Source organism: Anneissia japonica, unplaced genomic scaffold (genome assembly GCF_011630105.1).
Source record: "Anneissia japonica isolate Jap-2015-1 unplaced genomic scaffold, ASM1163010v1 scaffold287957_len1322810_cov207, whole genome shotgun sequence".
In the NCBI taxonomy this organism is placed as follows: domain Eukaryota; kingdom Metazoa; phylum Echinodermata; class Crinoidea; order Comatulida; family Comatulidae; genus Anneissia; species Anneissia japonica.
In genome coordinates, this window is record NW_022683022.1 from 519,673 (window position 1) to 538,286 (window position 18,614).

The 18,614-nt window shown below is 32.7% G+C and overlaps 2 protein-coding genes across 6 annotated transcripts in view; one reads left to right on the forward strand and one right to left on the reverse strand.

Annotated features, from left to right (window-relative positions):
- Positions 1-10,491: 10,491 nt before the first annotated feature.
- On the forward strand, positions 10,492-14,482 carry LOC117119658 (dual specificity protein phosphatase 3-like). The gene is made up of 4 exons (XM_033264524.1): positions 10,492-10,702; positions 11,047-11,158; positions 11,926-12,049; positions 13,201-14,482. The coding sequence occupies exons 1-4, from the start codon at positions 10,578-10,580 to the stop codon at positions 13,410-13,412; spliced, it is 573 nt and encodes a 190-aa protein (XP_033120415.1). The 5' UTR covers positions 10,492-10,577; the 3' UTR covers positions 13,413-14,482.
- Positions 14,483-15,046: 564 nt separating this feature from the next.
- The window catches only part of LOC117119331 (vinculin-like), a 33,833-nt gene continuing 30,265 nt past the window's right edge, over positions 15,047-18,614 (reverse strand). For all 5 annotated transcript variants that reach the window (XM_033264303.1, XM_033264229.1, XM_033264153.1 and 2 more), the window contains one exon: positions 15,047-17,977. In XM_033264303.1, the coding sequence (XP_033120194.1) occupies positions 17,811-17,977 (167 nt within the window). In that variant the 3' untranslated portion in view covers positions 15,047-17,810. The remainder of the gene's footprint in view (positions 17,978-18,614) is intronic.

Below are 18,614 nucleotides of genomic sequence, written 5' to 3' on the forward strand. Positions count from 1 at the left end.
GGGCGCTCGATGATCAATTTTAGGTGATTTTTAACTACTTGACCGTGATTTTTTGGGGCCCCTGGGGGGGTGTGCGCCCTTCCCTCGATACGCCACATTATAGGCCTTAAAACGTTTGTGCTTTAATCGTAACATCTCAACGTTATGAAACTAAATTGATTAAGATACTATGCCTTCTCAAGCTGATGACTTATAATTTACATTCATTGTAAATTCAAAACTTTTCAATTGCGTTCAGGTTCAAACAAGATGTGTATAAGAGACAGCTTAAAACGTTGTTAAAATTGTATTCAACTTATTTCACATGGAAAGAAACTGAAGTTCTTGGAAAAATATCCACGACAATGCGATGTTATAGCAAACATTGTTTTTGTTATATTATTGTGGTGCTATATAAATAAGTTTATAGAATCAGTTTACAAAATCGATATCCTTAAAATTAAAGCTATACACTATTATGGCCACTGTTAAAATATTTTTTTTTAAATTGTTTATTATTATCATCATCATTACAATAATCACTATTATCATCGTCATGATCATAATTATTACAATTATAATAAAAGTTGTCGTTGCCACTATTATCATTATCATCATTATATTTATACTGATGCGAATGAGGAGAGAGTTCAGTACTTTCATGACTATAATCAAAATTGTATCTACATTTTGTTCGCACACAGATTCCTCTTCCTTAACATTCAAAATAGATTCATATATTTTAATAGCATTATCACAAGACGGTTTATCTCTATTATAACAAGATCTATATATACATGAGGCTAGGTCGCAAGTTTGAATCCCGTCATTTGTGTATACAGGCAGTGGAGTATCTAGAAGTCTTGAAATGAAAAGGGGGGGGGGGGGGCGATGATCAGTTGAGGGGCGCTAATTCGCAAAATAAGGTGATTTTAAACTACTTGACCGTGATTTGAAACCAGTGTCAATATAATCTTAGGTAAGGGAGTGCGCCCTTCACTAGATACGCCACTGTATACAGGCCTACATTCGTGAAAGCATGATTACATTATTATATAAAACGTTTGTGCTTTAATCATAACACCTCAACGTTATGCAACTAAATTTATTAAGATATTATGCCTTCTCAAGCTGACGACTTATAATTTACAATTCATTGTAAATATTTCAATTGCGTTCAGGTTCAAACAGACAGTATACGTATTTAATACACAAATTTCTAATCTTTTTGTTGGTATAACCATAAAAGAAAGGATTTCCCACAGAGCTACCTACAGCTAAGTAGTAACTGAATCGTATTACAATATCATGTTGAGGTTTAAATGAGTTAGTAATACCTATTATTACCACAGGAACCCAACAAAAGGCATATAAAACAATAATAAGAAAGATTGTGCGAGTAAGTATTTGTTCTTTCTTGACTACGACTTCAGATAGTGTTAGCTGAACATTTACTCTGCTTTGGCGAACCTTGCGAGCTATACTTATATTACACCAACTTATTACTAAAATCGATGCAACGATGTAAGGAAAAAGCACGGTAAAGGAAATATATCGAATGTTACTTTTGATGTCATAGAAACATGCCTGATATACGTGATTGAAGTAATAACCACCGAATCCGTAAGGACATAATGAGAAAAGCGCTGATGACAGCCAAATCCAAATTATACTAAAACGTTTTTTATTCAATGACCAGTCCGTATTCTTAACTATTTTACGATAGCGAACATAAGAGAGTATCGCCAATGCTTGTATCACAACAAGTGAACACGCACAGAATGTAATGCCCATAATATCGCATACTATACTTCCTGATGTAGGTTTCAATTCAAACAAGATGCAGAGAATTCCAATCAGAAATACACAGAACTTCATACAATCAGCTATCGCTAAGTTCAACAAGTAAGCATAGTAGGAGTTTCGAAAACGTTTATTCAACGCGATGACAAGAACAATAACAAAGTTTAACATCATACAAAATATAGAAAGTACCGTAACGAACATCATCGAGACGACTTCTACAATTTCCATCTCGTAAAATAGCTAGTATCACCAAACATTTTATTAAAGCCTAAATTTACTTCACTGAACGACAGATGACGAGTTCAGAAGCGTGCAATAATACATCCGGCCGTGTTATAGTTCGCAAAATCACTGAAACGACAGATTATTTTTTTTCTAGTTATTTCATGGCTGAACATTCGGAAAATAGTGTAAAATACTAGGGATGTGGTTTCATACTGTACAACTATAAATGGCGGATTACTTCTTCAACCATACAAGCAACATCTGAAGAAGAGGACGTATCACATTGATCTCTGTTTAACATGTGTGCTTCAAATACTATCAAATACTAGTGTTGTATTTGGCATATCGTAGAGTGCGAAATGAATTGCCTCCCATCGGATTTTCAAATCCTAAAGAAAGCCTCAATGGCCCAGCAGTAGGCTTAGGAGTCTGCATATTCCACAGAAAGTAACAGGTTCCGAGTAGAATCCTGATTGGGGCAATTTGTTTTCGCATTTCGAAGATTTCTCTTGAATCATCGCAAGACGATTTAGAATTTCTTTTCACGTGTTTTATATATATATAGGCTAATACTATATATATATAGGCCTATATATAGGCCTATACATATATATATATATATATATGTATATTAATATATATATATATATATATATATTAATGAAAATCAGTTACATTTTGTCGAAAACATGTTGTAGACATTTATTTTATAATAGGATGATTTGTTAACTACAGCATTACACGTTATACAACACATTTTCCTAATTATTCTAATTAAAATATCGATCAATAGGCCTACGCCTATTAAGAGTTTACATGGCTTTGTAGATGCCTTTTGCATAGTTGATATTCTCGTTGTTTTCACAAGATCATTATCAATTCATTATAAATTCAAAACATTTTCAAGTGTGTTCGAATTCAGACAGTATAGGTATTTAATACACAAATTTCTAATCTTTTTGTTAGTATAACCATATAAGAAAGGATTTCCAACAGAGCTACATACAGTGAAGTAATAACCAAATCGTATTACAACATCAGGTTGAGGTTTAAATGCGTTAACAATATGTATAGTTATAAGTGGAACCCAACTAAAGGCATATAAAACAATAATAAAAAAGATTGTGCGAGTAAGTTTTTGTTCTTTTTTGACTGCGACTTCAGATAGTGTTAGCTGAGCATTTACTCTGCTTCGGCGAACCTTGCGAACTATACTTATATTACACCAACTTATTACTGAAAACGATGCAACGATGTAAGGAAAAAGCACGGTAAAGGAAATATATCGAATGTTACTTTTGCTGTCAAAGAAACATGCCTGATATACGTGATTGAAGTAATAACCACCGAATCCATAAGGACATAATGATAAAAGCGATGATGACAGCCAAATCCAAATTATACTAACACGTCTTTTAATCAATGACCAGTCCGTATTCTTTACTATTTTACGATAGCGAACGTAAGAGAGTACCACCAAGGTTTGTATCAACACTACTGAACACACACAGAATGCAATGCCCACAAAATCACATATTATACTTTCTGATGTAGGTTTAATGTCAAATAAGATGCACAGAGACCCAAACAGTAATACACAGAACTTCATACAATCAGCTATCGCTAAGTTCAGCAAGTAAGCATAGTGGGAGTTTCGAAAACGTTTATTCAACGCGATAACAAGAACAACAGCAATGTTTAACGTCATAAAAAAAATAGAAAGAAACGCAACCAACATCATTGTGACGACTTCTGTATCTTCCATCTGTAAAGTACGGTATCACCTAACCTTCTATTAAATTATACCTCACTGAACGACATATAACGAGTTCTACAAACGTGCAATAATACAAGTCCGGGTGTGTATTGTCCGCAAAATCACTGAAATGATAGATTTTATTTTCTAGTCATTTAATGGCTGAAAAAACATTCGGGAAATAGTGTAACAATAATACTAGGGATGTGGTTTCATACTGTACAACTATAAATGGCGGACTACTACTACAAGCAACAGCAACAGCAGCAGCTGCAACAACGACGACGACAACAACAACAACAACAACAATAATAATAATAATAATAATAATAATAATAATAATAATAATAATATGGCCTATAGTAATAATAACAATAATTATTATTATTTATATTTTTATCAATATACAAGCAACATCAGCAGCTACAACAACGACGACGACAACAACAACAACAACAACAACAATAATAATAATAATATGGCCTATAGTAATAATAACAATAATTATTATTATTTATATTTTTATCAATATTATTATTAACATAACAATATCAACAATAATAATATTAAGAATAAAATAATATATACAGTATATTGAAAAATATTTATTATTTTGAGGTTATTTATTCAATCTTCAATATGCATAAAAAGAGAGGCCATAGCAGCAACAAGATGAAATGCGTGGATTTACAAAGGTAAAATATCAAAAAGGCAGTAAAATGACAATAAAAATACAAAAATTGACGTACAAAATTTAAGGCAAACACCCTGATCATATGTAAAAAGTAATATTAAAACTGAGAATAAGTGGTGTAAAAGCAGTGCTTCAAGATGTTTTTGGAAGCTCACTGGAAACATCAAAGTTTCACTTTGGCCCTCCGACCAATTTTTATGCCCACCCTAATTTAAGGAATAAGAGAAATCGTAAAAAGCAAAACAAACACCAAAATGTGAGAAAACCGTTAAAGCAGCATTGCAGATAATAAGGTAATAAAAAATAACACTAATAATAATAATAATAATAATAATATTTTTTTTAACCTACGAGACGAAAAAAGAGAGAAAGAAGGAGAAGAATAAGAAGAAAACGGAGATATAAATAAGAATGGAGAAAGGAAATGAAAAAAAAAATAGAAGGATACTAGAAGTAGGAATAGGAGAAAAGAAAAAGAGAACATAATCAAAACCTATCGTTATAACAATGCTAAACATACTTACATTGATTTTTTTCAACGTAGGCCTACCAAACGTCAGAATATCAAGTACAGAATTATCTCAACGCACCTCACAAATTTGTCACGCCTATGCCTAGGTAGTACTGTAGTATGTATCGTGCGCCAATGAGACACGTATTTTTCAAGTTCTGCATTTATAGGCCTAGGTCTATTACCGATGATCCAATAACATCGCGGCGCTAATAATATCTTGGAGGATTTATTGTGGTAATTATTCATGTGTTGATAGACTCTGTAGTATCAAAGTTGTATTTTGTGGTAATTTTAATCGTAAAAAAACCGTCCTCTGGACACTGGGGCTCTCCCCTGAACCCCGGCGGGGCTACAGGCGCCCCCCCCCCCCACCTTTCAGTCAAGTGTGGTATTTCCTGGAAAAAGAACCCCCTATTCACAACCCAGCGTACAAGCCTGCTAACCCTAAACCACCACTACACAGGGTTTGAAATATCGGCCAATTCACGTCGGCCTAACACAAGGCGATTATAACAGGATCAGAGATTCCACGAATTTCCAGGTATATATTTTTATCTCTTTCCTTAGATGCGCCCCCAGACATGGTTTGCCACTTTATACTTTTACAACTAAAAACTTTTTCTTGATGTCGTCCCACCAGCTTATTGCACTGATGAGCCATGTGCCATTCTTTGATCATCCAACAGTGTTATAAAGATAATTTGATCGGATCAAAAATATATAGATAGGCATATAAATATAAATATTTATATATCAATAATGTAACGTTGTTAAATGCTATGTAAATGTGAATGACGATGAATTTACACCATTAATAAGTTTGGTTTTTTAATCGGATCAAAAATATATAGATAGGCATATAAATATAAATATTTATGTATCAATAATGTAACGTTGTTAAATGTTATGTAAATGTGAATGACGATGAATTTACATCATAAATAAGTTTTTGTTTTAATTGGGTCTTTATCAGGTGATTGTGGTTGAATATTAAAGAGTCATTCATGTCCATTCCTCTCTCACACGAAACTATTTTTGCCTAACTCTATTATAAAGCTCCGTTAACACAATCGAATTATGTGACAAATTTGTATGATGTGCCCATGCGCATGATGATGTCATATTACAAACAAATATGAGTATATCACATTTTTGTCACATAAAATTCTATAGTGTGGACTTTAGGATAAAAAAAACAAGTAAACAAATAATCAACATAACATAATGTAAACAAATATTGTATATATGGAATTTATGAACACTTTATTGAAAACCAATATTTCGATATATACTTAGGTCAAAAATTATACTAAAACGTCTTTTATTCAATGACGTATTCTTAACTATTTTACGATAGCGAACATAATCATATAGGCCTATCATGTCTTTCACCAGTGAAAACAATAAATAAAACGTATGGCTGACTGACCGGATTGAAGAAAAATACTGTCACGGGGCCGGGGCTCTCCTGGCAGCACATACATTACAATAATACATAAAACATTCGAGAATATAAATAGATGGCCTAACTAGAAATAAACCATCTCTTTTAAAAACCTCACTTAAAATGTAAAGGAGAGTATTGCCAAGAATCTTAATAATAATAATAATAATAATAATAATAATAATAATAATAATAATAATAATAATAATAATAATAAGTAGAAGAAGTAGTAGTACACACAATATTTTTGATAATGTGGACGATAAACCAGTAAGCAATGGTCAACACTAGTTAATACTTGTCACACTCACAGATTCCTCTTCCTTAACATTAAAAATAGATTTATATATTTTATAATAACATTATCACAAGACGGTTTATCTCAATTGTAACAAGATTTATACATAAGGCTAGGTCGCAAGTTTGAATCACGGCAATTTGTGTAATACAGGCAGTGGCGTATCTAGAAGTCTTGAAATGGGGGGGGGGAGGCGCTCGATGATCAATTTTAGGTGATTTTTAACTACTTGACCGTGATTTTTTGGGGCCCCTGGGGGGGGGGGCGCCCTTCCCTCGATACGCCACATTATAGGCCTTAAAACGTTTGTGCTTTAATCGTAACATCTCAACGTTATGAAACTAAATTGATTAAGATACTATGCCTTCTCAAGCTGATGACTTATAATTTACATTCATTGTAAATTCAAAACTTTTCAATTGCGTTCAGGTTCAAACAGACAGTGTACGTATTTAATACACAAATTTCTAATATTTTTGTTGGTATAACCATATAAGAAAGGATTTCCCACCGAGCTAAATACAGTAATGTAGTAACTGGATCGTATTACAACATCAGGTTGAGGTTTAAATGAGTTAATAATACGTATCGTTATCACAGGAACCCAACAAAAGGCATATAAAACAATAATAAGAAAGATTGTGCGAGTAATTCTTTTTTCTTTCTTGACTGCAACTTCCGATAGTGTTAGCTGAGCATGTACTCTGCTTTGGCGAACCTTGCGAAATATACTTATATTACACCAACTTATTTCTAAAAACGATGCAACGATGTAAGGAATAATCACGGTTAAGAAAAGATATCGAATGTTACTTTGGATGTCAAAGAAACATGCCTGATATACGTGATTAAAGTAATAACCACCGAATCCATAAGGACATAATGATAAAAGCGCTGATGACACCCAAATCCAAATTATACTAAAACGTTTTTTTAATCAATGACCAGTTCGTATTCTTAACTATTTTACAATATCGAACATAAGAGAGTATCGTCAAGGCTTGTATCACAACTAATAAACATACACACAATGTAATGCCCATAATATCGCATACTATACTTCCTGATGTAGGTTTCAATTCAAACAAGATGCAGAGAATTCCAATCAGAAATACACAGAACTTCATACAATCAGCTATCGCTAAGTTCAGCAAGTAAGCATAGTAGGAGTTTCGAAAACGTGTATTCAACGCGATGACAAGACAATAACAAAGTTTAACATCATACAAAACATAGAAAGTACCGTAACGAACATCATCGAGACGACTTCTACAATTTCCATCTCGTAAAATAGCTAGTATCCTTTTATTAAAGCCTAAATTTACCTCACTGAACGACAGATGACGAGTTCAGAAGCGTGCAACAGTACATCCGACCGTGTTATAGTCCGCAAAATCACTGAAACGACAGATTTTTTTTTTCTAGTCATTTAATAGCTGAAAAAACATTCGGAAAATAGTGTAACAATAATACTAGGGATGTGGTTTCATACTGTACAACTATAAATGGCCGACTACTACTACAAGCACAGCAACAGCAGCAGCTGCAACAACGACAACAACAACAACAACAACAACAACAACAACAACAATAATAATAATAATAATAATAATAATAATAATAATAATAATAATAATAATAATAATAATAATAATAATAATAATAATAATAATAATAAAAGGAAAGAGAAGATAAAGAATAGAAAAGAATCAAAGACCTAGCATTAACGCCAATGCTAAACAGGCCTACTTACATTGAAATTTTTCAAAGTAGGCCTACGAACAGTCTGAACATCGAGGAGAGAATTATCTCAACGCACTCGCACCACATAGGCCTAGTATTGTCACTCCTAGATAGGCCTGGTACTAGTATCACAGGTCATAGTATTATGTATCGTGCGCTAATGGGACACGTTTGTTTTATGCAATGAGGCCTACGTCTATTACCGATAATGCAGCGCTAACAGCATTTTGGAGGCTTTAATGTGGTATTATTCGTGAGCGAGCGGTACTTGGCTTATTCGAGAGCGGAGCGTATTGTTATCTAGATAAACTTATGACGATAATTAGAATGAAATTGACAAAAATTATGCTTAATTCAAAAGCTTCAAAATAATTTAACCTGCATTTAAAGATCGAGAAAGTCGATATTCAATAAGACATTCATTTTATTACTTAAGACAAGTAGGCCTCCAATTACAGATAAATTGGAGTAAACAAAAAGCACTATGACAAGAATCATCCTTTTAAGTCCAAGAGCATAGGTCGATAGGCAGACCTCCATGGACATTTCTCATAACAAGCTAAATTCTTCAATAGGTTCAAAATTATGAGTAGAATAACATACTAAAAGTCCTGAAAAATCCTACTGGAGCTTTCCGCAAAATCCAAGATGGCGTCCAAAATGGCCGCCATTTTTATATTTTATCATGACTTTGCAGCCAGACAAGCTGGAAGCACAAAGAAAATGTCTAAATATATGTTTTCCGGGTACAAGGAATACAATATAGACCATTATCTAGAGTGTCCAAATCGTATAGTTAACACAAACTGGCGTTAAAACAAACCTATGAAAACTTTAATAAATACTTTTCTAAACTTTCTAAATTCGCCTCTGAATGTTATTGTCGCAGTACTTAAAGCAATAAATCAATGTTGCTATCAGAATTATCTTCGTCATTCTCATATGCAACCTAACTCCAGAGTAACTTCGAAGAAGTCTCTGCAACAAATTGCTTGAAATCGGACCCGAATGATCACATCGAGCATTTATATATGGCGCTCTACATAAAGAACACTGCAGCACCTAGGCCTATACAATTCAAGTGGGCAATAATAAATTAATTAAAGTACAGTATTAATTTATATTCAAAAGAAATTCAAAAGAAATAGAACCTCCACTAGGATGGAACATATACAAAGACACACAATATATGGTACAAACTTGCATTGAACTGTCTTCATAAACTTCATATTTCATCCGAACAATTTAAATTATTAAAGTAACTGTTATCTTTTAAATAAACTCTCTTACGTCAAATCGGCTAAAGGGGGAACACAGATTAAGTGTTTAGTGCAAGTACAAAGGTACATTATAGAATCAAATATAGAATTTAACCCTTTGACTGCCATCTTCGTATTTATGCGAATTCGCTAACAAAACAACATCCAAAACAAGTCTACGTTATTAGGCCTATATTGAAAAAAAATGTAAACTTTTCAAAAAAATCGGCCAAATATAGTTTGGCCGTGACTTTTCAAAAGTTTCGGCCAGGCAAATTTTTATACGGCCAAATTTGAGGAATCTGGCCGTCAAAAAGCCAAATGGCAACCATGGCAAGCGCCCGGCCCTCAGCCATGCCAATCACCTCATTAGGGAGTAGACATTGGGGTGGACTCAACTATGTGTGTTACAATAATAATAATAATAATAATAATAATAATAATAATAATAATAATAATAATAATAATAATAATAAAATATTAATAATAATAATAATAATAATAATAATAATAGTAATAATAATAATAATAATAATAATAATAATAATAAATAATAATAATAATAATAATAATAATAATAATAATAATAATAATAATAATAATAATAATAATAATAATAATAATAATAATAATAATAAATAATAATACAAAATTAATATCATTAATAATAATAATAATGTACAAGACTGTTCGAAACAGTAGAAATAAAACAGTAAACCTCTTATATAATGGTCTCATCCACTTTCACACGGAAGTATTACATTGTTGCAAGCTAGATAAAGTGGAAGGTACCGAACCTAGGTAATAGCCTAGCCTTATATAGTTAGATAGATTTATAGCTAATCAAGGGCAAAGCACCATGGCTAGTGCTACGGATGATGCATTACTTGATGATTTATATACGATTTTTAACTCAACGGGTGTGATTTTTATGCCATGTCGTGCATATGACGAAGTGTATCCAAACATATTTGTAGGCGAAAGGTTTGTAGAGTAGCCTATTTATTTGTACCTTTTTTACCCAAGCAAGGAAGATGGCAGATCGACGCTCAATTGGGCCTAGGCCTACTGTATAGGCCATCCTCTAATTTTAATAGGCTTAGTAGTACTAGTCAGGCCTAGACATTTTGTGTTCCATAATTCTTAGATTAACAAGATATATCGCCCCTCGTTTCACTGAAAAGTGTCCCCTTAATAGAGGTGTCCCCTGAATAGTGGTGTCCCAAAGGAGGAGTTTTACTTTTTGGATGGAAGCAAATTACCAACCACGATCTCAAAATTGTAAATCAAAATCCGTATACAGTACTTATCATTGTTTCACTGTATAGGGGGACAGCACTGAGTATTTCTTTCTTGAAGAAGATTGGAATAACACACATCTTGAATATGGCTGAGGGAAAAGGCTTTGGAAAAGTAGACACCTGTGCTGAATACTACAAGGTAAAGCCTACCATAAAAAGAAAAAAAAACATTAAACTGCCTTTTAGATTTTTAGAAAATGAATTTAAAAGACATTTAAATGATGATGATGTTAATGGGGAAAATTCATAGGGAAATATTTTTATTGTGTAGAACGTTAAAATATATAGTGTTTTGCATGGAGAAAAGGCATACTTTTATGAACAGTTTTTTAAACTCTCCTAATGTTGTGTCTGGATGGCCTGTGAAATGAGGTTTCCTCTGATGTACAGTAATGCACTGTTTCCCCCACCATCAAATAATTGGCTTTTATAAGAATACAAAAAATATGCACCTTCCTCCTGCAGCACTACCATATAATCTATTTTATTGAGGCTACCGAAGTCCTGTCGTTTGTGTTTTCAATCATGAATTATCATTCATATGAAATGTATTTTAATTATAAATAAAATAATCAATATTTTTGCCTGAATTTTTTTTTAATGATGTGTAGATGTGAATTTGCTTATTGTATTATAAATATAACTCCAGTTCAAAGGTTATGATACATGGTACATTTGCTAATCGGTTGATTGAGAGACACGCAAGGATGGCAAACTATCAAATTTTATTTTACAAAAACATGTGAAATGCCTAAATATGATCAGAATAACATCGTGACCATATATAGGCATATAGGCACATCATGACTATATATGGGCATACAACTGTTTTTTGTGAGATAGTGTGGACAAAATTTAACTCTCTTGTAAACATATTTCATTTTTTCTTGACATATTGTTTACCAGAGTGAAGATGATGGTAGACATTTAGTGTACCACGGGATAAGGGCAACTGATGTTCAGACTTTCAACATTCTTCCAATGCTTGAAGAATCAGCTTCCTTTATAAAAACTGCCATAGACTCAGGAGGTAGGGTTTTGGTCTATTGCATTCAGAGTCTCATTTTTCAATATTAATCCCCCTCTCCCACCTTTAGTTGTGACTTAAGAGGAATGAATGCAGAGCTCCCAAGTTAGAAGAAGACATTTCCGGGAGATATCTGTGGCGGCGTAGCTAAGGTGGAGGGGGGGGGGGGGGGGGTGGTGCAGAGAGGGTCTGCAGCACCTCAGCCCAACCATGGTCGGTGCTGAGGCAGGAAAATTCATAATTAGGGCACCTACTCTAGATGGCTGCAAATAGCCCTGCCAGACTTAAATTTTAATTTAATTTTCTTTTCTACCCCATTTAAAAAGAATAACTTTGAAATGTTTGGGGGCCCTGGGCTGGCTCTCCCCACCCCCTTAAATTCGTCACTCGGATCTGGTTAATGAGCTTTCTTTAACATCTTAACACATTTAATTTTATTTTGCAGCACATAGTGATACCCATTGGCACTGACTTCCATGAGCAAATTGATAATAAAGCAGTAAAAACATGCAAATATTATGAATTTGCGGAGATGGATTATTTTGAGGGAGACTCCTGCAAGTTGTGAGAAGACTTGGGACCCCTGTGAATGAATCAAAAGATAATTATAAAAATAATAAACATCTGTTAGTGTTGACACAGACTGTCTGCCAATTAAGACCCCCATCCACCAACACTCTGTATCAGTGCCTGTAGTATATTTCATCTGTACAGTACATCCAATCATATTATTTACCTAAAGTTGATCAAACTAATATAAATCTTTTGGGGAGGGAGCCTTGGGGTGCATCTTTCAGAAATATTCTAATCCCCTTCCCCTGACACCCTCCATTTAGAAATTTACAGAAGAAAAAATATAATAGTAGTAGCTCAAAATTGCCTGATATTGCCTTATTTTTCTGACTGCCCCTCACTTTACTATTTCCCCTACTTCTGACCTGTGATAATAGTTGTATTTGAAGGGCCATAAAATGAGATAATCTACTGTAATCAAGGCTATACTTGTCTAACCATATAAGCCCCTATTTATATATCATTTGTTGTTATATATTTTTAATTTTTTTTAATATTTTATATATATTTTTTTAATATATACTTTTTGCATCTTATCCGTATTTTTATGAACCTTTGTTATTTTTTCTTCTATTTTTCAGGGAAAATTCTTGTACATTGTGTTGAGGGATTCAGCAGGTCTCCGACGGCAGTTGCAGCTTACTTGATGTTACACTGCGATTACACGTTACAGAATGCTTTGCGAACAATCCGGTCCAGGAGAGAGGTCTGTCCCAACGATGGCTTCCTTAAACAATTGATTACATTACAAAAACAAATTGATGCCAATAAGCATGAAGCACCTGCAACATGAGGGGGTGATCAGGGTTGTGTGACAGGAGAGGTGATCAGGGTTGTGAGATGAGAGGTGATCAGGGTTGTGTGACAGGAGAGGTGATCAGGGTTGTGTGATGAGAGGTGTGACCAGGGTTTTGTGATAGGGAGGGGTGATGAGAGTTGTGTAAAGGGAGGGGACAGGCTTTTAATGAATAAAGTAGCAAAATTATAAATCAAAGAAAATGTGTATTTAGCAAGATGAATATTTGCAAGGTCACTTTGAAACATATGCAAAAAAAAAAGTATAGATGAAAGTTTAATATTAATTTTATTAACTTTTTTTAATGTATAGCTCACAAAAATTAAATGAATGTTTTAACTGATGCTTATTATATTTAACAATTTTTAAAAATTGTAAACAATTAGTGGTATGTAACTGCATTCACTTGGGATCTGAACCAAAATTCTGACCATGTTTCTGATGCGCCGAACTGCCTTTCTTATGTACTGGTCCTATTTGATGATCGTTTTGATAAGCTTTCCTATCCTTAAAATTTGGATTTGATCTGAATTTACCTGAAAGTTTGATTAAAAATTATTGAAAATGTTGCATGTTTTTTTTTTTGTTTTTTTTAAATATATATATATAGAATCATAATTTATATAGCACCGGTAAATTTGTAAAATCAATTCAACACAGAAACCAGGACTTTCATATATATTTTATTTAGTATGTGGCAATTCAAAAGGTCTATTCTATAATTTATGTTGACAGGGGTCCCAATTTGCAAGAACCCACATCCAGCAATGAATTGAATTAACACTTTTAGTAATTATATTTTGCTGTTCATGATGATACACATTGGCACAGACTTCTGGTACCGGTAAACAATTGAAAATACAGTGTGATGAAACATGCAAATATTGTGAATTTGCAGGAGATTGGGTCATTTTCCAGATTTGTGGTTGCTCACGGGTGTGTGGGAAGCCTTTCATATTTCCGGGAGACTTAGGGCCCCTGTTATCCAAAAGCTTAATGGCTTAGCCATTATATTTCTGTTGTCAACGTTGATATGGTTTTAATAAAGGTGAATAAAATTGTATTAAGTTCGCAGTATTGGAGTTCTTTTTTTAAACTTAACATTGGAATTAGTACCAAGGATATTATAAGAAGAATATAGTGGTTAGGATGAATATAATTACAGTAATGTTATATAGACATCTGGAGATTTTATTATTTATTTTGGTGGTGGCTGAAGTCATCGGAATGTTAGAAGACGGAAGGCTTGGAACAAAGTCATCCACTACTAACATCTTGTCAAATTAAACTGCTTAAATAAGTATTTTTAGTCTGAGAATGCCTTTTCTGGGCATCTAGGGCTGCCTACAGTATATCTAAAATTTGCTCAACTCAGCCCAACCATTATGTGGCTGGGGTGGACATTGGCGTGGACACCATATCGGGAAGATTAGATTCCTTTTGGAAATCTCTGGGCCTACCAATGGCTAAGGCTGACTTGGCTTAGATTGCAGGGGGCCGAGTGGCATTAGCACTGACTACAGCACAGAAAACATACGTCTTTAAAAAGATTTTATTAAGCCTTAGAATCCTGGTGTTCAGGATTTACAGTATGGGTCGTTGAATATCAAGTAAAAACGAAAACATTGATATTTGCTGATGGTTATTTTATTAGCACCATTTTGAACAGGAGACTGATTCACTGATGATAAACCTTACACACACAAAGCATTACATTCTATGAAAGCATTCCGATACAGTAGCACTGATACTAATTAAAATATTGTATTTAGTCAATGTTTAGGTACAAGATTGTTTTTAATAATAAAAATAAAAATAATTGTATTAAAAGTGAAACAACATAGCAAATGTTTACTTTCTACTTTGTAATAGTTATATAATTTGATACTTTTAAATACATGGCGTAAATTGGACATTGAATGATACATAATGATATTGCTTTACACTAAATTAATCAATAAATAATATTTAATTTCATTAATTAATTTCTCTATTTGCATGTGTATACAATATCAAAGTTCAAAATCAATGTATAATAATAATTTTTAAAATTATACCAACTTTAACTACAATTTCTTCTGAAAGAGGGTATGTAATTTGGAGATATTACTGTAAAGTAAATTATTTCATCGTATGGTGAGATTTCAGAGAGACTTGTATGAACAACAGCATGGTCTCTGTGAACTGTACATGACCACTGATAACACATTCACATTTTACCAACATTTTTACACCTTTGTCTTAAAAAATGTGAGCTATGATGCAAGTCAGAAATCGAGATGGCCTCCTGCACTCCCAAGCTTGCATTAATCTCCTGAAAAATGACCCACCAAATTTATAATATTTGCACCTTTTTACTGCTTTATCAATGTCTCACAGAAATCAGTAATTTGTGTTGTGCAATAAGCTGCTATGTGCATGCCCCAGGTGTAAATAGATAGTAAAAATAATAAACTATTGGCTAAATATATTTTTAATTCATCTCAATTTTTCATAACTAAATTAGAGTTGCAATATAAATATTCTATAAGTTAAAATTCTATAAAATTTCAAACTTTAGTTCATACTAAAAATGTGCTCGTTACTTTCTTCATCTAAAGCTGATCTCTACAAATAATCTATTTCTCTTTTAAAATAAAATTAATTATCTTGGAAAAAGGTTGTAAACTAGTCTACCTTTATGAATAATAATTTTAAAAAAATTATTATTAAGGGCTGCTTGTTGTAGAGATCAAGCCAGCGACCTTTTAAAATACAGTTCAGACGCTGGACAACTAAGCTAAATTGGTATTGTTGGCAACAGTGGTTTGTAAATAGTTGTTTATTCAGGGCGGAGAACCACTCTGCCACAGGGGCGAATTGCTATAAAATCCATAGCTACTGTAAAAGGTCTAGATAATCACCCCTTTAAGAACTTTTGAAACAAATCTGATGTATTTGTTGTGAGTTACACATTTTGTCAAGCACATTCGGACATAATGAGCAGAGGTCATAAAAAAAATAAAAACATGCCTACAGTCATAGTCAAATTTGTTAACCTTAAGTAATATTGATCTTAATATTGTCTAATTAGAGATACTGTTTTTAAACACACAAGAAAAATCTGTTTGAACACATATCACATGATTAACATTATTGTATTATCTGCCCAAGGTGTATCAGATACATCTATGTATGTATTTATGTCTCAGTTACAATATTTTATATAACAAAAATAAATGAAATCCTTGAATTATAGTTTATAAGACTAACAAATGGAATAAAATGAGTTACTTTAATCTTTTGCTGTCCTATATACTGTAGCTATATGCTCTAAGTCAAGATAATAGTAAAAGCCAACAAAATATATTAGATTCAACCAAAAATAATAATTATTACAAATATTACAGCTTATAATAGGAATATAATATATTATATGACATCAAGGTTATATGCAAGTTGTTACAAACAATTCATGAAACCTAAACAAATTCCTTATTTTGTTTGAGTAGCAATTTTTTTTTTTTTTTTGAGGTGGAAAAACTGCAGTGATGGTGTTCCAGCAAAGACAATGAGACTATATCAATGTTCTCTATTTCTAGTTCACTTTTAAACAATAAAAATAATAAATAAAAAATAAATAAATAAAAAAAATGATATAATAAATTATTATTATTTAAAAAAAAATAAATAATAAAATAGGCCTAGCACACTTACACTGCACCTTTTGCCATGGTATATAAAGCGCTGGCGATGTTAATATTTCCGTTGGTCAGTGAATCCATATTGGAAGACAAACACAATTTCCCCTGTCCCTGGAGAGTACGGTATCCCTCATCTTACTGCATTGTGCAGCAATATCCTACCATATACCAATTTATTCCCCAGGGTTGGGAGAGACAAACATAGTTTAAGTGCCTTACCCAAGGACATAAAAAAAATACGCAGTGATAGGTTCAAGCCACCAATCTTAATGTTGAGGATGCTAACAGCAACTGCTAAGTTCCTATGGTTATCATTATTTTAAGCGCAGTTACAGAGAGTTCAATATATTATTAATACAATTTTCTATGCCACCAATATACTATATAATACACTATATAATAAAAAATACCATTAATGTCCTTTTATGCCATGGTATGTTCTTAAATTGATTTCCGAGTACCTGAATACACAATGGTTATGTCAGAGGCGTAGATTTGCAGCTGATTCATTACTTTACTCTTGCTAAAAATTTAGATGTACCAAAAATAATATTTGTTAAACACTCAAATTACTTTATATTGTAACAGTAAACACTTATTCACTATTAGGTTCTTTGTCCCCTAATTAATGACTATTATTAGTGAAAAACTACTCTAATTATATACAGTGTTCCTTTCTGCATTATACCTAAAAATCAACTGGAATTTACGGCTACTGGTACCAAGGATTGCGGCGAACCCAGCGTAATTTTTGACCGGCATCTGTACGGATTTTGATGGAAGCTGCCTCGGCTGCTCGCACCGTCTCTTTCACAGACTGCATCAGGTTCTGGGCATTGCCAACAAGCATTTCAGTGGCTTCTTGGTCTTCTTCAGTGTCTTTAAAACAATAAGAAAAAAGTTAATAAAAATATTTCATAAATATTTGAATAGTTTCATGTGGTTTGTTTATTATTGTCTTTAGAACTGTTTTAAGTGATAATAAACCAAAGACAATTGATGTTAACTTTCTGCAAGCTGTTATGTTAACATCCATGTGTTTGGATTCTTAACGATTAGAACGGTTCGGCTACACAAACATTTAATACAGAAATAATAGAACTATTAAGATAAGATATGATATAACATATCTAAAAATGTGGACATGTAATTTTTGGTACAATAAAAATGAAATCAGACAATTAAAAAGCATATACACACATGGGATTAATGACAGTAATTATAACAATAGCAGCAACAACAATAATAATAATAATAATAATAATAATAATAATAATAATAATAATAATTATAATAATCAAATCAAATCAAAATTAACATTTATTTCCTTCAAAACGTAAATTACAATATTCATTGAAATGTAACATATAAATAACATAAGTATTGAAGGGGGCACAATTCCGAAAAGCAGAGCTTGTGATGGATGTGCCCAAGACAATTAACGACACATTAACGAGAAAAAAAGACAAACATTTAAAAGGATAATAATAATAATGATAGTAGAGCATTTCAAAAT